Raw genomic sequence first — 19,919 nt, forward strand, 5'->3', positions numbered from 1 at the left:
CTGACCTCCCTCACAAAGCAAGAGAGAGGGAGAGAGAGAAAATTCTGTGCAGTCCTAATCAACAATCACTTCCAGGAGCAAGTTTATATAACTTATATTCAACCTCGATTTTAATCATCTTACAAAGCCTGCAAGTCTTACATATCTGTCAAAGCAAACCATGGAAGTATGTAAGCTTTAAATAAAAATGTTCACAGTCCCATTTATTTTCCCCCTTCCAGGGCCTCCTCAAACAAAAATTTAAGTGTAACCAGTTCTTCCAATGTAACCGAAAAATTCAGATTGTGTGATTCTTATCAACTACGTGATTTACAAGAAATGTACTCTTGTGGGGGGGGAGAAGTTTCTCCAGTTGCAGCGGCGTTTCAAGTGGGGGGGGGGAGGACTGCCCTGCACCACCCATACGGTGCCGGTCCAGATCACAGCCCCGAGCCAGGGGTGCCCGCTGCCGAGGTCGTAAATGCTGCCATTAAAATGTTTGTTTTAATTCTGACCTCAGAGTCACAGCTAATAAACAAAAAAGGCAGTGGGAAATTGAAAAACAAACTCAATGCAGCTGTCGGACTGGGCTGGTTCACAACAGCCTTTAACGGCATCCTTTAATTTCAGCTACTATGAATAGAACCCATAGACGGCACGTTGCAAGCCAAGCAGCCGAGTGAGCCGCACTCCCCTCTCCAAACCATTTTTCTTTTCTTTTCTTTCTTCTTTTTTTTCTGTGCTAGCATGCCGTACTTGTTCATTTTACAGCGTTTTTAAATGTATCCCTCAGGACTGTTTCCAGAAAAGCAAAACGAGTCACTGCTTGCTACTTTAACAAGCTTCCTGGAGGCAACAGATTACCGCGCTGGGCCAGATGAAGGGTCCATCTGACCCAGCCATCGAGTCCGGCATCCTGTTTCCAACGACAGGATCACAGATTGGGAGGGGGGAGAGAATACCTTTCATAAATGCTTCTTGTGGTTAAAAACATGTGATGGAAGCAGAGGACTAATACATCGGGGAGAGGAAAAAATCTAGCTCAGCCTTCTGTTCTAGTTTTGGGGAGGTTTTTTTTTTTAAGAGAAATCAAAAACTGTGCTACTGCTTCTGGAGTCCTAAGTGGTACAGCCCCCACCACACCTCTGCTTTCCACCACCTAATTCTGCTACATTAGATCCAGTGTGAGCGAGTGCCCATGACACTTCCCTGAATGCTCTGGAACGCAGGGGGTTCCACTGCAGAAGCACATGAGTTCCACAGCAGACAAGATGTCACGGAAAGGTTGGCCTCAGGCTATATAGTCTGAAAGCTGTGGATTTATCTTCCCCAGCTGGTAAGTTCCTACCTTTGTAGGGCTGCCAGGTCCCTCTTCGACACTGGCGGGAGGTTTCTGGGGCAGAGCCTGAGGAGGGCGGGGTTTGGCGAGGGGAGGGACTTCAATGCCATAGAGTCCAATTGCCAAAGCGGCCATTTTCTCCAGGTGAACTGATCTCTATCGGCTGGAGATCAGTTGTAACAGCAGGAGATCTCCAACTGGTACCTGGAGCTTAGCAACCCTATACCTTTGGTCCCCTATTTTGATCCGGTCCCTCAAATGTCATTCCAGCTGGAATATTTGACTTGACTGGAGGGTTAAATATGTTTAAACATATTTAGGGCTGACTGCAGAACAGGAGGAAAGAGGCAGACTAGTCATGAGGGGCCCAGAGGGGATCCCATATAGCTGGAGATCCAGTGGCCAAAATGTGGACATCAATGCAGATTTCACAACAGAGGTAAAATATCCAGTTAGAGCCCTGATTTTACCAGAGAGTTTCTGATGAACGCCAGAGAGTGGCATACATGGTGTGACATCACTTCCAGGTTCGCCCTGGAAATGATGTCACGCAACTGACGCAACAGCAATTCTTGGCTCATTTCCCCCCTACCACTCTACCAAGCAGCAGCAGGTGTTGGGGGCTGTCACTGTGAGGTCTCTGCAGCCCTGTACCCTAGCAGAAAATCTGTATTTGCAGCTGGGAGGGCTAGAAAGTTTATTTTTGACAGACAGAAACAGTATTCAGCATATTGCATTTTGCATTCTGTGTCTCAAGGTACAGCTGTGGCATTATAGAACCTATCCAAGCCTGGCCTCGAAACAATTGTGCAAATATGTTACTACAAGAAAAAAATTAATCCCATTGAAATCTTCAGAGGTGAGGCAGGTGGCAACCAGAAACAGGGCTTTTTCAATAGTTGCACCTTGACCACACCTATGGAATGCCCTTCCCCCGAGCCTCACCTGGTGTCTACTCTACCCTCTCTTAGGTACCAGGCCAAAATGTTTTTGTTCACCCAGGCTTTTAATTAAGCAGCTGATCTGTTAACATCATTTTATAGTGTGTCTGAAACCTGTTCATCATGAAGCTGCTCAGTATGTTTTTGTGCTCTGGTGGGTTTTTTATGTTGAGTTTCATTTAACAACTTTTAGTGTCTTTATTAGGTTTTTATTTTTATTTTTAATGAGAGGCAGCATTAAAAAATTCTAAATACTATATTTTACAACTTGGTTCCCTGGATGCATTTGGAATCAGAACAGTCCCACAGACTTCAGTAAAACTGCTGCAACATCATGAAAACAAGAATCACCTCCCTAATTTGCAAGCACAAGTGTCGATGTTAAATTAACATTACATAATATTGTCGAAGGCTTTCACGGTCAGAGTTCATTGGTTCTTGTAGGTTATCCGGGCTGTGTAACCGTGGTCTTGGTATTTTCTTTCCTGACGTTTCGCCAGCAGCTGTGGCAGGCATCTTCAGAGGAGTAACACTGAAGGACAGTGTCTCTCAGTGTCAAGTGTGTAGGAAGAGTAATATATAGTCAGAAAGGGGTTGGGTTTGAGTTGAATCATTGTCCTGCAAAAAGTAACAAAGGTAATGTGCTAACCATTGTCCTGTAAGTATCAAGATAAGTATCAAGACATTACCTTTGTTACTTTTTGCAGGACAATGATTCAGCTCAAACCCAACCCCTTTCTGACTATATATTACTCTTCCTACACACTTGACACTGAGAGACACTGTCCTTCAGTGTTACTCCTCTGAAGATGCCTGCCACAGCTGCTGGCGAAACGTCAGGAAAGAAAATACCAAGACCACGGTTACACAGCCTGGATAACCTACAAGAACATTACATACATCACTTTACAAATCTATGCCCCACAAACAAGCCTACAAAAAGGACCCTGAGGTGTCTGACAAGAATTACAATTGTGCACACTACAAAAATGTAATATATAATGTCTTAAAATGAAAAGGAGAACACATAGTCAAACCACACCAAACAAGTTCAACAAGAACCAGAGATTGAAGTCACAGGAGCCAGGGGAAGAGCTGTGGCTCAGAGGTAGAGCCTCGGCTTGGCATGCAGAAGGTCCCAGGTTCAATCCCCGGTATCTCCAGTTAAAGGGACTAGGCAAGTAGGTGATGTGAAAGACCTCTTCCTGAGACCCTGGAGAGCCGCTGCCAGTCTGAGTAGACAACACTGACTATGATGGACCGAGGGTCTGATTCAATATAAGGCAGCTTCATGTGTTCATATCCCAGCCACTTTGCCATTTAAAACAAGAAGATCAATACAACACTTTCCACAGTATGAATGGGGTCACAGAAATTATCAGGCTTATTCATTTGTAAAAGAAGGAGCCATTGAAGAAAGGGGATGGAATTAATATAATTTTATACACATGCACACACATACACACACAATCACACAAAAGCGAAAGGTAAATTCAATCAGACCTCATAATATTCAACATTTATGTAGCTAAAGGAATATAAGCACTGAATAGCATTTCTCACTAATCCTCACAACGACACTTCAAAGTAGGCCAGTACTAATTAAGGTGACATTCCTGATGGAAAACTAAAAGAACAGGAGGTGTTCCTCTGGACTCTCTTTTCTAAAGACTGTGCCTCTTGTTTGGCATATGATCCTGGTACATCAATGCACCTATTTTGTCCCTGCCACTGGAGGATAACTTGACAAGGTCTTTTAAAAGTTGTTAGCCTGAAGCACCAAAATGTGATGGCCCCCCTTGCATTCTTCTCCCTCTGCCACTACCTAACCAGATAGTAAATGTCATTCACCATGTTAAAATTGTGGCTATTCTATAATTCATGCAACCAGACACACAAAAGATTAAATATTCTGATAAACTTTTGCAAATTTTAAAGGAAACTTCAGACGGCCAAAGAGCAGAACATGCATTAAAAATGAATACAAATTACATTTTTAAATTTTTTATGGCCAGTTTACTAGCACACCTGATTCAGATGTTAGTGCAAGGCAGAGTACATGAACCCAGCAGGTAGAGAAAAGAGTGATGAGCAATTGTTGAGGACTCAAAGTTGGGATTCTGTAGGGTTGCCAATTCTGGGTTGGGAAATTCCTGGAGACTTGGGGGTGGAGCCTAGGAGTAAGGGGGAGTTTGGACAGGGGGGCCTTAGTGGGGTATAACTCCATAAAGCCCACCCTGCAAAGCTGTTGTTTTCTACAGGGGAACTGATCTCTGCAGCCTGGAGATCTGTTGGGATTCTAGAAGATCTTCAGGTCCTGCCAGGAGGTTGGCAACCTTATGGGAGAATCTGGGTACCGCAGGTAAACAAGAGCACCCTTATTTTCATCTATAAAAAGACTGGAGGATATAGAATTGCAGTGTGCCTAATGCCACCAAAGTAAACCTGGGAATGGCTCACGGTTCCTTTCTTAGCTACCACATCACATGAGGCATAAGGAAGCCTTATGGCTGCATTTTATGGACTTCTCAAAACGCACTGGCATATATTTTTAACAAGTAGCTATATTGCTTTTAAGAGCCCTATTATACAGCCTATGAAAATAGCTTGGCAGGGCCTGTATAATTACTAACAGCCAAGTGCTAATGGCATTATATAAACAGGCTTTGGTGGAGCTCTATTCATAAAGGCTGCACACCAAGTGACAGAAGCCCTCGAGATCCAGAGAATCGGGAGAGCAAAAAAAGCGCTTAAAAATCAAATTGTGGAGCTAATGATACAGGCTGGGGGTAGATCTTCGAATGTTACATTCAACATATATTTTGTACGCCATAATCGCGATAATGACTGTGTTCGGGAACCTCTGATGTTTCCCCATGGGAGACCACCCGTATCTCCCTTAGAGCAGCAGTTAAAAAAAGAGTCTAGGATGGATCCTTTCACAGCAAAACCCAGGGCAGCAAACCTTCCCTGCTCCTGTTGCAGCCTGTCCCACCCCCCCCCCAATCATGTCCTTGGGGGAGAGTGAAGAGCCAGCAACAGTTTGCAGAAGGGTGTGTGAAGAGGGAGGGGTGAATTGGTGAAAATCACATACACTCCTTTTTCACCAGTGGAAACGTCTTCTGCCAGCAGAAAGGATCCACCCCACAGGGAGCCTTTGGATGCAACGAAGAAGGAGGAGATTCCGAAGGTTTTGCGTTTGCCTCCTCCCCTCCTCTCCGCTTGCAGCTCAGATATTGAAGATTTTATGGTCCTTTGACAGTGCAGTTTGTCACAAAGTCCAAATCAGACACACTGACAAACTATGCTCCCATTCAGAGGGTGACCGTGTTGGTCTGCAGTAGAACAGCTAGGTAGAACAGTAGAATAGGTCAGACCAGAACCAACGGGTTGAAATTAGATCAAAAGAGTTTCCGTCTCGACCTTAGGAAGAACTTTCTAACAATTGGAGCGGTTCCTCAGTGGAACAGGCTTCCTCGGGAGGTGGGGAGCTCTTCTTCCCTGGAGGTTTTTAAGCAGAGGCTAGATGGCCATCTGTCAGCAATGCTGATTCTATGACCTTAGGCAGATCATGAGAGGGAGGGCACCTTGGCCATCTTCTGGGCATTGAGTAGGGGTCACTGGGGGTGGGGGGGAGATAGTTGTGAATTCCCTGCATTGTGCAGGGGGTTGGACTAGATGGCCCTGGTGGTCCCTTCCAACTCTATGATTCTATGAGTCCAGAAGGGAGCTCTGACTCTTGAAAGCTTATATTTTGAAGATCTTGATGGTCTGTAAGGTGCTACCAGATTCGAATCGAGATGTATTCCATTCTGTGGGCTGAAAACCAAGAATCCAAATTATGTTCTTTAATCCTGGTTTGGAAACCTAGTTTGTAGACAAGAGAACAAAGCCATAGGATATGTGATGGAATGCATTCTCTTTGCCAGGGAAAGTGAAGAGCCAGCAGCAGCCAGTTGCTGCACTCCATCCTCTCTATTTGTGTGTTTTAAAAGTCTGAGCTCAAAAAGTCAAGCAAAACCATGCTTGCAAATTTTAAACAGTTCCCATCTTTTGATGTGCACCTCACGGCATTTTAATCTATGCAGCACAGATACAGCATGAGAGGTGTTCAAGAGTTTCACAAATATCGCTTCAGTTTGCCTCTAGGATGTGGTATAGTGGTTAAGAGAAGTGGTTTGGAGTGGTGGACTCTGATCTGGAGAACCGGGTTTGATTCCCCACTCCTCCACATGAATGGCGGAGGCTAACCTGGCGAACTGGATTTGTTTCCCCACTCCTACACATGAAGCCAGCTGGGTGACCTTGGGCTACTCACACTCTCTCAGCCCCACCTACCTCACAAGGTGTCTGTTGAGGGGAGGGGAAGGGAAGGTGATTGTAAGCCAGTTTGATTCTCCCTTAAGTGGTAGAGAAAGGCAGCATATAAAAACCAACCTTCTTCGTCTTCTTCTACAACTATTCCCATATTGCAGATGGGGGCAGAGGGAGCGCATCTGAACCCAAGGATTTCCTGGTTCCCAGCCTGGTCTCCTAAATAACAGCTATGCCACTGGTTCTTGTAGGTTATCCGGGCTGTCTAACTGTGGTCTTGGTATTTTCTTTCCTGACGTTTTTGCAGGACAATGATTCAGCTCAACCCAACCCCGTTCTGACTATATATTACTCTTCCTACACACTTGACACTGAGAGACACTGTCCTTCAGTGTTACTTCTCTGAAGATGCCTGCCACAGCTGCTGGTGAAACATCAGGAAAGAAAATACCAAGACCACGGTTACACAGCCCGGATAACCTACGTGAACCAATGAACTCTGACCGTGAAAGCCTTCGACAGCTATGCCACTCTTGGTAAGTTTATGTAAGCTTTATGTATGCTTTACACATTATAATGCCCACCATATTTAAAGATGCATACTGCACTTTGTTACAATATTCTCAGGGACAAGTGACAGGCGTGTCTATCAGAACATTCTGACAGATGTGTCAGCGTTTCCAGGGACTATCGTTTAGATGAAAAGCGACTCTTTTCAATGTCATGAGCTCCGTTGATCACAGTGACAAACTAAAATGACAACAACAAACAGCAGTTTTCTATTCCATTTGGATGCCTCCGACAGTAGCATTAACAATCGCTGATTTGCTCAAAGGGTCATGAATCTCCAGGAGGGGCCTGGACTTCTTCCAGACTAAAGAGATCAATTTTCCTGGAGCAAACAGCAGTAGCTGCAAAGAGAAAAGACTATGCCATAGCATCACTTCTCCACTGAGCACCCTCCCCTCCCCAAGCACCCTCTCCAAATCTCCAAGATCAGCAATGTCTGCTCAGACTGGTGGCAGCTCTCCGGGGTCTCAGGCGGAGGCCTTTCGCATCAGCTACTGCCTGGTCCTTCTAACCAGGATTGAACTTGGGACCTTCTGCATGCCAAGCAGAGGCTCTTCCACTGGGCCACGCCCCCTCCCCTTCCTCCAGGAATTTTTCACTGTGGAGTTGGAAGCAGGCATGCTTCTCTGGTCATTCGTGGCAAGTCAGAATTCCCTTTCAGGTGTCCAGATAGAAACAGAGAATTAAAAAGGGGGAGGGGAACATCTGGAGAAAATGGCAGGAGTTCTCGAGGCACCCTCACTATTGAAAACTATTATTCTTTGTGGGTTCCACAGTTCTGTGGAGACCTGCTCTTCAACATGCCTAAGAAAAATAATTTGAAGAGCAGTAGCAAGCTCAGGGGGTACAGCACACGCTTGGCAAGCAGAAAGTCCTGGGTTCCACGCCTTGCCTCTCTATAGGGTTGCCAGGTCCCTCTTTGCCACCAGTGGGAGGTTTTTGGGGCTGAGCCTGAGGAGGGTGGTGAGTGGTGAGGGGAGGGTCTTCAATGCCATAGAGTCCAATTCCTAAAGCGGCCATTTTTTCCAAGGGAACTGATCTCTATCAGCTGGAGAACAGTTGTAATAGCAGGAAATCTCCAGCTAATATCTTGAGGTTGGCAACCCTAGTTAGAGCACCTCTCTAGTTAGAGCACCTGATGCTGAAAAATAAGTCAGAAGCTAAACACCCTTGAAAGATAATCGGATATCTTAGATTCTCTTTGCATGCAACACCCCTCAGGAGTAAAACATGTGAACCTCAGAGATCAATGAGCTGTCAGAACTAGGGCTTCCAGGTCCCTCTTTGTCACCGGCGGGAGGCTTTTGAGGCGGAGCCTGAGGAGAGCGGGGTTTGGGGAGGGGAGAAACTTCAATGCCAGAGAGTCCAATTGCCAAAGTGGCCATTTTCTCCAGGTGATCTGATCTCTATTGGCTGGAGATCAGTTGTAATAGAGGAGAGCTCCAGCCACCACCTTGAGGCTGGCAGCCCTAGTGTGGGGAGAAGGGCCTTCAGCCTCCCCCACACCCAATGCTATCTTCCCAGTTTGAAACAACTTACTACAGGGGTCCCCAATGTGGTGCCTGTGGGCCCATGTGGGCGGGGCCAGGTGGGGCTTTTGCCCAGTAGGGCTTCTGATTGGCTGTGCAGAGTTTTTAAACAGTTGCTTCAGCAGCAGCAGCCATCACAAGAGTTGCCAGGTCCCTCTTTGCCACTGGCGGGAGGTTTTGGGGGCAGAACCTGAGGAAGGCGGGGTTTGAGGAGGGGAGGGACTTCAATGTCATAGAGTCCAGTTGCCAAAGCGGCCATTTTCTCCAGGTGATCTGATCTCTATCGGCTGGAGTTCAGTTGTAATAGAATGAGATCTCCAGCTAGTACCTGGAAGTTGGCAACTCTAGTCAGGACCAGGTCAGAAGAGGCAGGGCATGCAAACCCAAAACCAGGATCACTCTAACTCTGACCTTCGACTCTGTGCGAAGTAAAGACTGGTACACCTGATGGGGGAGGATTGCCGTTCTTGAGCCCCCACCTTCTGCAGCAGGCCCTAGCCATGTCTTCCCCAAGCAACTCTCTTATGCCTCCTTAGCAAGGCCTTCCTTTCTGGGAAGCCAGCAGAACTTAGGGGAATTACCAAAACAGTTCAGACTAGGCACGCCACATAAAACCTACAGTCCTATTAAACCACTTGCGAGGGAAACGGATGGGACAGACGTCGTTAGCTTAATAACTTCTGGAGTTATTAACGCTCGGCAGCTTGCTTGATTCCAACCTAAATTACGGCATGTCCTTAATAATGTACGCTCAATAATGCAGGAGTCACTTGTTCAGCTCCTGCCGACTGGAGTCTAGACAATCTCCAGTTTAGTCTAGGCTGGCCTAAGATGGAGCCATTGATTCCACGGGACAGCAGTTTAATCCTTTTTCCTCCTCTTCTTTTTATCAAGATTACACACACTTGGAATTCCTGGCAGAACGTCGCGTACAACATTACGAGCTCGGAGGCCAATTCATAAACATCTTAATCATCTCTCTCCCCCCTCCCCCAGCGTAGATTTCTTCCGCCCGCAACGACCTCCCAAACTGCCATGCAAGGCGCCTTCAGCCGAGAAACGCTTGTGGATTTACATTTGCGGGTCAGATGTGTTTTTATCTGGGCCGCTGCAGCAGCCATGGTGTTTTGTAAACTGTTTGGGCCTCTTTAAATATTTTGCAGAGGGGATGATTCTAGCCTTAATCCCTTCTCATGCAACTTTAATGGCAGAACTGTCCCACGGACCAGTAGCCTTGGACAGAGATAGGGCACACCAGAGTTCAGATCACCTTTGGACTCACTGGGTGGCCTTAGGCGAGCTGTTAGCCAGTGTGGCGTATGGGAAATGGAACTGAACTGGGTCCAAATTTTCCACAAAGTTCCCTGGATGACTTTGGACAGTTCACTGCTTGTTTAGCTTATCTCCTGAGAGCCAGCGTGGTGTAGTGTTTAAGAGCAGTGGTTTGGAGTGGTGGAGAACTGGGTTTGATTCCCCACTCCTCCATGTGAGCGGTGGAGGCTGATCTGGTGAACTGGATTTGTTTCCCCCCTCCTCCACATGAAGCCAGCTGGGTGACCTTGGGCTAGTCACACTCTCTCAGCCCCATCAACCTCACAGGGTATCTGTTGTGGGGCGGGGAAGGGAAGGTGATTGTAAGCCAGTTTGATTCTCCCTTAAATGGTCAGCGTATAAAAACCAACTCTTCTTCTTCTTCTTCTCCTGGGAAGATAAAACCTGTGCACACTGCAGGGGTAAGGTTGCTAAGGTGATAAAGGAAAGGAAAAGTTGCTTTTGATCTTGCTTTGCCAAATGTGAAATTTGAAATCAGTAGGACTATTGTTAAGGCCAAACAAGATGCATGTTTTAAGCCTCTTTGCTCTGTTGATGCACAATAATAACTTAAGAAATCATACTGCCTTGTTTGATTTGTGAGATCACACGGACTCCAAATGGGAAATGTTGCTTCCCATAAATGTCTGGCCTTGAGAAAGTAAACAGAGTGGAAGGACGGGTTAGCACTTAACCGTACCAAAAGGAGGAGCCTCTCCGCCCTCCCAGATGCCTCTGGAACCCTTGCGCTACTAAACAACAACTTCAGCTGCACTGGTGGCAACATGGCAATGGTTCAAATGTTAACATTTGATTCTAATCAGGTAGCACCTTAGAGATCAACAAGATTTTCAAGGTATAAGTTTTCGAGAGTCGAAGCACTCTGATGAAGGGAGTTTTGATTCTCAGTGGCTTATACCCTGAAAATCTTGTTGGTCTATAAGGTGCTACCTGATTAGAATCTAGCTGTTACTTATTTTTTTTTATCGTCTGCCTTTCTCACTTGAGACTCAAAGAAGACTACACAGTGTAACTCAATGCAATCAACGGCATGAAGCCCCTAATGAGCAATGTGATAGTGCAAGTGCAAACTCCCTTCTAATCAAGAGACAAGATTGGTTAGATGTTGAGTCAGGACACATGAAGCTGCCTTCTACTGAATCAGACAGATCCTTGGTCCATCAAAGTCAGTATTGTCTGCTCAGACCAGCGGAGGCTCTCCAGGGTCTCAGGCAGAGGTTTTTCACATCACCTACTTGCCTAGTCCCTTTAACTGGAGATGCCGTGGATTGAACCTGGGACCTTCTGCGTGCTAAGCAGATGCTCTTCCACTGAGCCACAGCCTTTCAAGATGTGGCTCCATAGAATCAGCTCTTCTATGAGACTGAACATTTACAGAAAATAATGTTTATTTAAACTTGCTTTTAAAGTGCAGCTATTATGGTTCTCACTATTTCATTCAGAGTACATGAGAGGACAGAGGGGTGCCCTGTCATACACTTTGAAAATTATAATTATTTGATTAAAAACATTCACAGTTCCCCCCTAGTCCCTGCCTTCATCTTTCTAGCACCTGCGAGACACTGGACAACTCCTTAAATAAAATAAAATAAAATAAAAATTATTATTTTATTTTATTTAAGGAGTTGTCCAGTGTCTCACAGGTGCTAGAAAGATGAAGGCAGGGACTAGGGGGGAACTGTGAATTTTTTTAATCAAATGGGAGTCTTTCCATTGCTAAAGGTTGGGAACCACCTCTTCTCGGTATCAGAACTTTGACAGGAAGATGCACACCTACCAGAAGATCTTCCGGGTTTGCAAAGAGCTCTGGTTCCTGGATTTTCAAACCCTTGCATGATATGAACAAAAACCTGATGGAGCTTCAGCCAGCTAAATCATCTGCCTGCTGAGCCAGTCTACCATTTTGTTGTCAGTTTTTTCTACTCTGACTGGCAGCAGCTCTCCAGGGTCTCAGTGGGTAGGAGATATGCCTCTTTCTAAACTGAACATAACTGGTCACAAAGACATCTATGCATCCTTGAGCGAGCATCCCTGCCACCTTAGGAAGACCATGTCATACTAGAAGAGAGCTGGTGTAGTGTAGTTATTAGAATATCAGATCTCATTATGCCATGAAACAAACCTGGGGCCCATCTCTCTCTCCCCCCTCCCGTTCTCTCACTCAATCTAGCCCACTTCAAAGGGTAGTTGTGATGCTAAAATGGAGGCAAGAAGAACCATATACTCCACCCTGAGCTTCTTGGAGGGATAAGTATGTAATTAATTAATTAAATAAGACACCAAGACACGGGAGAGGCCAGCGCAAATCCTCCAGAGAATTACTAGTCAAGATCTACAAATGCTACAAAGAGGATATGGCGTTTTCTCCCCCCTCCCGTCAAAAGCATTACGAGCAACAGAGCTCTGAACCCATGTGCAGTTATTAAGGAGGTCTGACATAACAGATGGGCTGTCAACCGTAAGTCCGACTGGCCACAGCAAGCAGGAGATCGGACATCCATTCCATTTCTGTTCTTTGAAATGTGATTTCATCCCAAACCTCTTCAAGGCATTTTAATTCACTTTAGAACTCATTAATTTAGGCAAGCGGAAGCTCTTGATCTCCCCCAGCCCCTCTTCGCTGACCGCCATGCAGTCAATCAAAAAAGTTATTACTCTGTCGCAGGAAGGATAATAAACCAGTTACTCTGTCGACTGGACAAGATTACACGGACAGGATGCATCCTACCTGCCCACAAGCCTGATTCAGCAAAAAGTAGGAAGGAGAGGGAGCAAAGGTGCTTTCTTTGAGGCTTTAAATATTGTTTTCAGATCGTTCCCCCTTCCAACAATGCCCCCCAGGTCCAAAAACTGACTAGGAAAGAAATCTGTGTTACACCCCAGGTTAAGCATTAGCACTAAGTGCAAGAGGCTAAGTGGTATCAAATCTATGAAAATATTTTCACAAACCTCAAGAAATAAAATATAATCTTTTGGGGGGAAAGGTTCCTTTCTGGAAATGCAACGGATGAGGAAATTTTCTATTACCTTACATTTTAGATGCACTAACTCTTGCAATATTGGCAGTAGTATCATGACCCGGTGGAGCTGTAATGCTATATTTATTGTTACTACTCACAATTGTATCCCACCCGTCTGCCAAAGAACTCAAGGCGGGTTAGCCCATTTCCCCCATCTGGAATTCTTAACCTGGATTAAGGTCTGGTTTAGAAACCTAGTTAGTAAGGGATGGGGGGGGGGGGAATGGTCAACACACGTGCCTGTAGTCAAATGTTACAGGTAGCCTGAATAAGTTTCTAATTGGGGCTTGTGTAGATTTTAGCTCAGAGGTTCCCAAACATTTTGAGTCATGGAGCACTTTTCAGGAGAGAAATTCGTCACAGAGCACTGATTTTCACCTAGCACCTATATACTAAACTGAATGACAGTAGAATTTTTCTTTTCAGTCTCTTCATGGAGTACTAGGAGATGTTTCACAGAGCACCAAGTGTTCCACAGAGCACAGTTTGGGAACCTCTGTTTTAGCTTAACCACAGTTAGGTTTGCCACGTGCATGCCGCTTACGTGCATGTAAGACAGAGATGTTCCGACAGGCTTATGGTTGAGGACACCAACGGTACCATCGGAATACAGGCCTCCCCTCCCCCTCCCTTTTCCTTCCCCCCTCCCCTCTCTCTCCTCCCTTTCCTACCCCCCTTTTCCAGCCTTGTCTGACAACTTTTCCTAAATTTGGATTCGGTCCATTCCCCCCACCCCCGAGATATGGAACATTGATAGGGTGTTACAGCAATCTATATTTTCCATAAGAGCATCTCTCCCTACAGGGATATATTGGGCGCCAAAGTTAGAACTGGAGAGATTACAGTGTGTTAGAATGTTTTAATTTTTTAATTAAATGTTTTTTGTATGTTTAATCATGTTGGCAGCCGCCCTGAGCCCAGGCTGGCCGGGGGAGGGCGGGGTATAAACAAAAGATTATTATTATTACTATAATAAGACAGCCAGTGTGGCGTAGTGGTTAAGGGCGATGGTTTGGAACAGTGGACTCTGATCTGGAGAACCAGGTTTGATTCCCCACTCCTCCATATGAGTGGCGGAGACCAATCTGGTGAACTGGATTTGTTTCCCCACTCCTACGCCTGAAGTCTGCTGGGTGACTCACAGCTCTCTTAGGGCTCCTCCCAGCCTCACCTACCTCACAGGGTGTCTGTTGTGGGGAGGGGAATGGAAGGTGATTGTAAGCCGGTTTGATTTTCCCTTAAGTGGTAGAGAAAGTCGGCATATAAAAACCAACTCTTCTTCTTCTATTATTATTATTAGTATTACTATTATTATCATTAAGAGTTTCTGAATTGCAATTCTGGAGCCCCAGCAAGAAGGTCTCAAGGATCTGACTCATTTGAGCCAAGCCCCCTAAGTTACAGCATTTTGCTTGCTACAGAATGGCCAAACAATCAAGGCACTTACCACTAGGGTTGAAAGACATACAGCAGATGGGTTTCTCATGTGCAGGGAAGTGTGCCACAATTCCGTCACTATCTGAGTCCTCGCTCACAAGCACCTGTGTAAAATGAGACACAACTGGAGGTGAGTTACATATTTGGTTTATGCTTTTTTCCCCAGCCCAAATATTGGGGGGGGGGGGGCTGCCTGATTTTCCATCACTATGCTAAAAAGAATGTTCAATGACAAACTGAACTAAAAATCTAAGTGGAAAGAAAAACGCTTAAAGGAAAATCTGCCACACCGAATTTTATGTTTCTAACAAAGGTGCTCCTTCCCACCATGCCAAACAACCTCCAACAGAGGTGGAAGCAGACATATTTATTGACGTATTTATTTAAAATATTTATATGCATGCCTTTCTCCTGAGCATCTCAGGACATTTACTGCCAGTCATGGAACTCCATCAAATTATTCCTCCTTGGCTGAACAGGTGATTATGCATGACTTCATTACAACAAGCATTTCCCTACCTCTTCCCTCCCCAATCCCATCAGTAGAACCAGCAACATTGAATGAAGGTGTAAAAATCACTCAATGGGAAGACATCACATCACGGGTTGCCTCAACTACATTACAAGAAAAGGAAGGGAAACAGAATGCACAGTTGCCAGCTCTTCATGTCACTGGGTCCAGATCCACTTGAGGGTTGTTTCCCCAGCAAATCCCTCCCTTGACATTGCTGAAGAACTTGGAGGACTTCCAAGGATGTTGGAATTAGCAATGAGAAGACGACCCAGCAGGGGGCGGGCAAGTGGTCAGCTAGATTAGGGGCCTTTCCATTCTTTTATGTGTCACCTCTTGTCTGTCCCTAGATTGATATTCTCCGGAGCAATCTCTTGCTTCTTCTCAAATACTCTTCTTCCTCTCCTCTTAGTCAGCTAGGTAGCTAGAGGCTATCATTGTTTCTCAGCTTTCCTATCTATAATGTAGTTTCCTAATAAACACTTTTATCTTTAATCAGTGAATATGAGTTTGCTGCGTGACTCGCACTCTGCCAACACCAAATGCTGATAAGCAACCCCCATCCCACACATATAGTGTCAACTAGGGCTGTCAATTCGGTTCGGTCCGAACTGAAAATCAACCGAATTTCCCCTGATTCGGTGATTTTCTGTTCGGACGGATCCGAACTCAAAACTGGCGGGCAACCGGGGGGCCTGAATTCAGCGAGTTCGGGAGTTCGCGAATAAATTCGGCAAATTCGGCCCCCCTTCAGGGGAGCCCGCTGAAAGGCGCGGGCCGCCCTTTAAACTGATCTGAGCCTCCCAGCTGGGAGGCGCAGGTCAGTTTAAAGGGCAGCCCGCCCCCCTTCAGCGGGCTCCGCTGGAGAGGCGCGGGCTGCCCTTTAAACTGATCTGCGCCTCCCAGCTGGAAGGCTCAGATCAGTTTAAAGGGCCCCCGCGCGCCTTCAGGGAATCCCTCTGAAGGCGCGCTGGGGCCGAATTTTCCCCCGAACTCTGGATCCCCCCGAATTACCGGGGATCCGAAGCGGGGGAGTTCGGACTTCGGCACGTACCGAACCCACAAGGGTCAAATTCGGCCGAATCCGAACTGTACCGAATTTTTTTTTTTGACAGCCCTAGTGTCAACCACCTGAGAACAACAAGCAGCCTGCCATTAATGGCCATGCAGTACCTAAAGACTCTTTCTCAGCACTGTCTGTATTCTGGTTCATCATTCCCCCTAGAACAGGGTTTTTTAAATAGCTACCCTCAACATCATCTGCCCTGACCTGCATGGCCCAGGTTAGCCTAATCTCGTCAGATCTCGGAAGCTAAGCAGGCTCAGGCATGGTTGGTACTTGAATGGGAGATCACCCAGGAAGTCCAGTGTCCCTCTGCAGAGGCAGGCAATGGCAAACCACCTCTGTTCATCTCTTGCCTTGAAAACCCCATAAAGGGTTGCCATAAGTCAGCTGAGACTTGACAGCCCTTTCCACCACTGCTTTGCCATAACCTCGATGGCCCAGTAGCCCAATGTAGATCTCGGAAACTAAGCAGGGTTGGCCTTGGATAGTACTTGGATGGGAGACCACCAAGGAATATGAGTGGTCGCTATGGAGAGGCAGACGATGGCAAACCACCTCTGAACATCTCTCGTCTTGAAAATCCCCTGAGGAGTTGCCATAAGTGGGCTGCTAGTTGATGGCACTTCACACAGACACACCCTCAACGTGACACCCACTCACCTTTTCTCCGAGAAGTACGAGGTGCTTCAGAAGAGCTCAGGAGGCATCACTTTTAAGCCTGTAGGGAGCACGAATTCTGAAATGGCTGCTTCCATCATGCTTGCCTTAGAATCTCCTAACATTCTGTGGAACCTCCCAGGGCTTTGCGATTGGACCCAGATGTTATTCCCCCAGCAACCATTTTGTTATGGTGCCCACTACCTGCTCTCAAACTTTCAAAAACACTCACAGGCTTTTCACAATTGGTGACACCTGCCATATGAGACAGGCAGGCAGGCAGATCACGAGTTTGATGGGACGACAGCTGTGTTACACTTCCCCAAATGCTAGAGCGCAGCTTTTAAAGTCTGGCTATGCTATGTCCATTCTGTGTCCTTCACCCTAGTTCAACCAGAAATGGAGACATTTATCAATTGGTGGGAGACAGCCAGGGACCTCATGGTACTTAGATTTCAGCACTGCTGAGATGCTGAGTGTTTTTGGATGCAGTCTCTAATTGGCCTCTCTATTCAAGAACAGAGCTACAGAACATTTGGAGCAATCTTTTGTGCAGATGCAGTAGAAATGGCCTCATCTCAAAAAGAAGCTGGGCAAAATAGCTTGGAAATGCTGCAGAAAAGAACAAAAAATAAAGAAGGGCTCAGATCTCTCTCTCTACAAAGAAACACTAAAGTGTTGTCAGACTCCAGCCTTGGGCTGCAGTCCGGTGCTACCTCCTTCTCCAGTAGGGTTGCCAACTGCCAGGTAGAAGCAGGAGATCTCCTGCTAATTCAACTGATCTCCAGTTGATAGAGATCAGATCACCTGGAGAAAAATGGTCACTTTGGCAATTGAACCCTAGGGCATTGAAGTCCCTTGCTCCCCAAACCCTGCCCTCTTCAGGCTCCGCCCCCAAAATCTCCCGCCGGTTGAGAAGAGGGACCTGGCAACCCTATTCTCCAGGGTTCCTTTAGTAGGGCTTGCCCTGGGAGGAGAACCTCAGAAATGAGCAAGGAGGGCTGTGCTGTTGTTTTTTACAGTACCCTCTTTCCTCTCCCACTCCTGCCAGTAACCTCTCCTTGGCTGCCTTAGGTGAGGTCTGCTCCTTCCTCCCTAGCTCTCTCAGGTCTGCCTGGAAGTGGGACGATTCCGGCTTCACCCACTCCCTCTATCTTGGGGGACGGGCCTATGGGAGTGGCAGGTCCTAGGCCCAATGGGCCGCTGCCTGTCTGGGAGCCTTGCCCCTCTCCCCCCAAGAAGCCCTTTAGGCCCATCTGGCCTAAGGAGGTCACTGCAGCCTGTCTCCTGCCCTGGCCTTGCAAAGAAGCCTTCCTGGCTCCCATAACAGATGAGGAACAGGCCGTCGCCTGTGGTGGGGTTCTGCTGCTCCCCTGCCACCCTTGTGCCTCTGCTGCTGGCCCTCAGGGGTTGGCTGCTGGCCGGCCCCTGGCCTGCCTGGCATCTCTGGGTGTCGTGTGGGGCTGGGAAGCTGCTCCTTTGGCATCACATGGGGCTTCTGTGGTCCTCCCTGGCCAGTTCCCTTGGCACGGTCTGGAGGCCTCCGTCTCCTCAGAAGTAAATGAGGGGGCAGGAGGTCTGACCTCGACCAAGCATTTAGAGATGTTTAAAGACAAGGCATATGGCTGGGGGGTGGGGGGGCATGATAAAGATTTACAAAATTCTACCTGAGCTGAAGCAAGACAAGAGAGAAAAGGGAAGAATTTTGCTGTCCTCATTCATAATTCTAGAACTTGGGGTCACTCAAAGAAGATCGGCAGTAGAAAATAGCGACGGGGGCAAAGCAGCCCCGAATAATGCCAAAAACCAGCATTATTTAGGATCTGCTTTTTCCATTTTTTCCTTTTAATTGCCACCATTTTTTTAATCAGTTAAAAAACCCCAAAAAATATCAAAAAGGTATTTTTCAGGGGGGGGGGCCTTCGGCTTTAGCTGCGTGCACACCCCAGTTATATCTACAGGGGTCTTTGTGGCCCTTCCAGTCAGAAGTGTTCTTGAGCATCCAGAATGGCAATCCAGCAACGCAGAGATCTAGAAACCCCAGGGGACTAGCCCAAGACCCATGCTGACCACTGGTACCCTGGAGGGCAGGTGGTGACTTCAGGAGCATCAGCTTGAGTGTCAGAGCAGCAAGGATGGTGTCATACCCTTGTACTGGTTGGTAACCTTCTGCCCACATTGAAATGTAACAGGCAAAACTAAAATCCAAATCAGGAGTAAACAGAGCAGCAGCAATAAAAAGGATAAAAGAAACTATTTAAAAACCAAGATTTAAAAACAATGACGTGACCACTTAAAAATTCCACTTTTAGCAAATTGCCTGGGAAAACAAAAAGAAGAGTAAGTACCCAGCAAACTGATGTGGGGAGGGTGTTCCATAGGTGAAGTGCCACTACAGAGAAGGCCCTGTCTCTACTGGCTAAGAACCCCCCACCCCACCCTCTCAGGGAAGCTGTGGCTGCTCCCAACCCATTCCCCTTCCTCTAGCTTGACAGTCAGTGGGGTGCAGCGGTTAACAAGAGTCAGCCTAGGATCTGGGAGACCCTGGTTTGAACCCTCACTCATGCTATGGAAGCTCACTGGGTGACCTTGGACCCCTCTCCCTCTCTCATCCTAACCTACCTCACACAGGATAAAATGGAGGAAAGGAGACTGATGGAAGCCACCTTGGGTCCCCATTGGGGGAAAAGGTAGGATAAAAAAGAATTAAATAAATAAATACCTAGATAAATAGCTGGGGGGTTGGGATAACCACTTCCCATAAGCCCTACTTCCTTCCCCATAACACTCAATAGGAGAGTTGGCTGTTCTCACCCTGACCCCATCCCGCCCCCTTTCGCTAGCTTTCCCATCGGGCGTCTGGAAGCTGCACTAGCATTGTAACTGCACTGTCTATACCCCAACCCTACCTGCCCCCTCAAAAGCACAAATGAAATTAAAGTTCCTGGTAACCAATGTAATTTATTAGAACATCCTTGTATGCTCTAGGAAAATGAGGAAAACCTTTGCTAAAGCATGGAAAGGGAGCACACACCCAACCATCGCTGAGTTTCCATGAACTGTGGACAGAACCATAAATACCTTTTACTTTGATTCTGACATTAACAGACAGCACAATATTTGGAATCTGGATTACATTAGAGAAAGGAATCCATCTATTTAATATATAGCAGCATTATTATTATTTTTAAAAAATACACATTCTGTCATCAGCAGCACAAACA

At 46.5% G+C, this 19,919-nt stretch overlaps 1 protein-coding gene across 1 annotated transcript in view; it reads right to left on the minus strand.

The window, feature by feature from the left end:
* The window catches only part of BCAS3 (BCAS3 microtubule associated cell migration factor), a 698,169-nt gene that overhangs the window by 524,229 nt on the left and 154,021 nt on the right, over positions 1–19,919 (minus strand). The window contains exon 13 of the mRNA XM_056864967.1: positions 14,472–14,565. Coding sequence (XP_056720945.1) covers positions 14,472–14,565 — 94 coding nt within the window. The remainder of the gene's footprint in view (positions 1–14,471; positions 14,566–19,919) is intronic.

This window comes from Euleptes europaea, chromosome 19 (assembly GCF_029931775.1).
Source record: "Euleptes europaea isolate rEulEur1 chromosome 19, rEulEur1.hap1, whole genome shotgun sequence".
In the NCBI taxonomy this organism is placed as follows: domain Eukaryota; kingdom Metazoa; phylum Chordata; class Lepidosauria; order Squamata; family Sphaerodactylidae; genus Euleptes; species Euleptes europaea.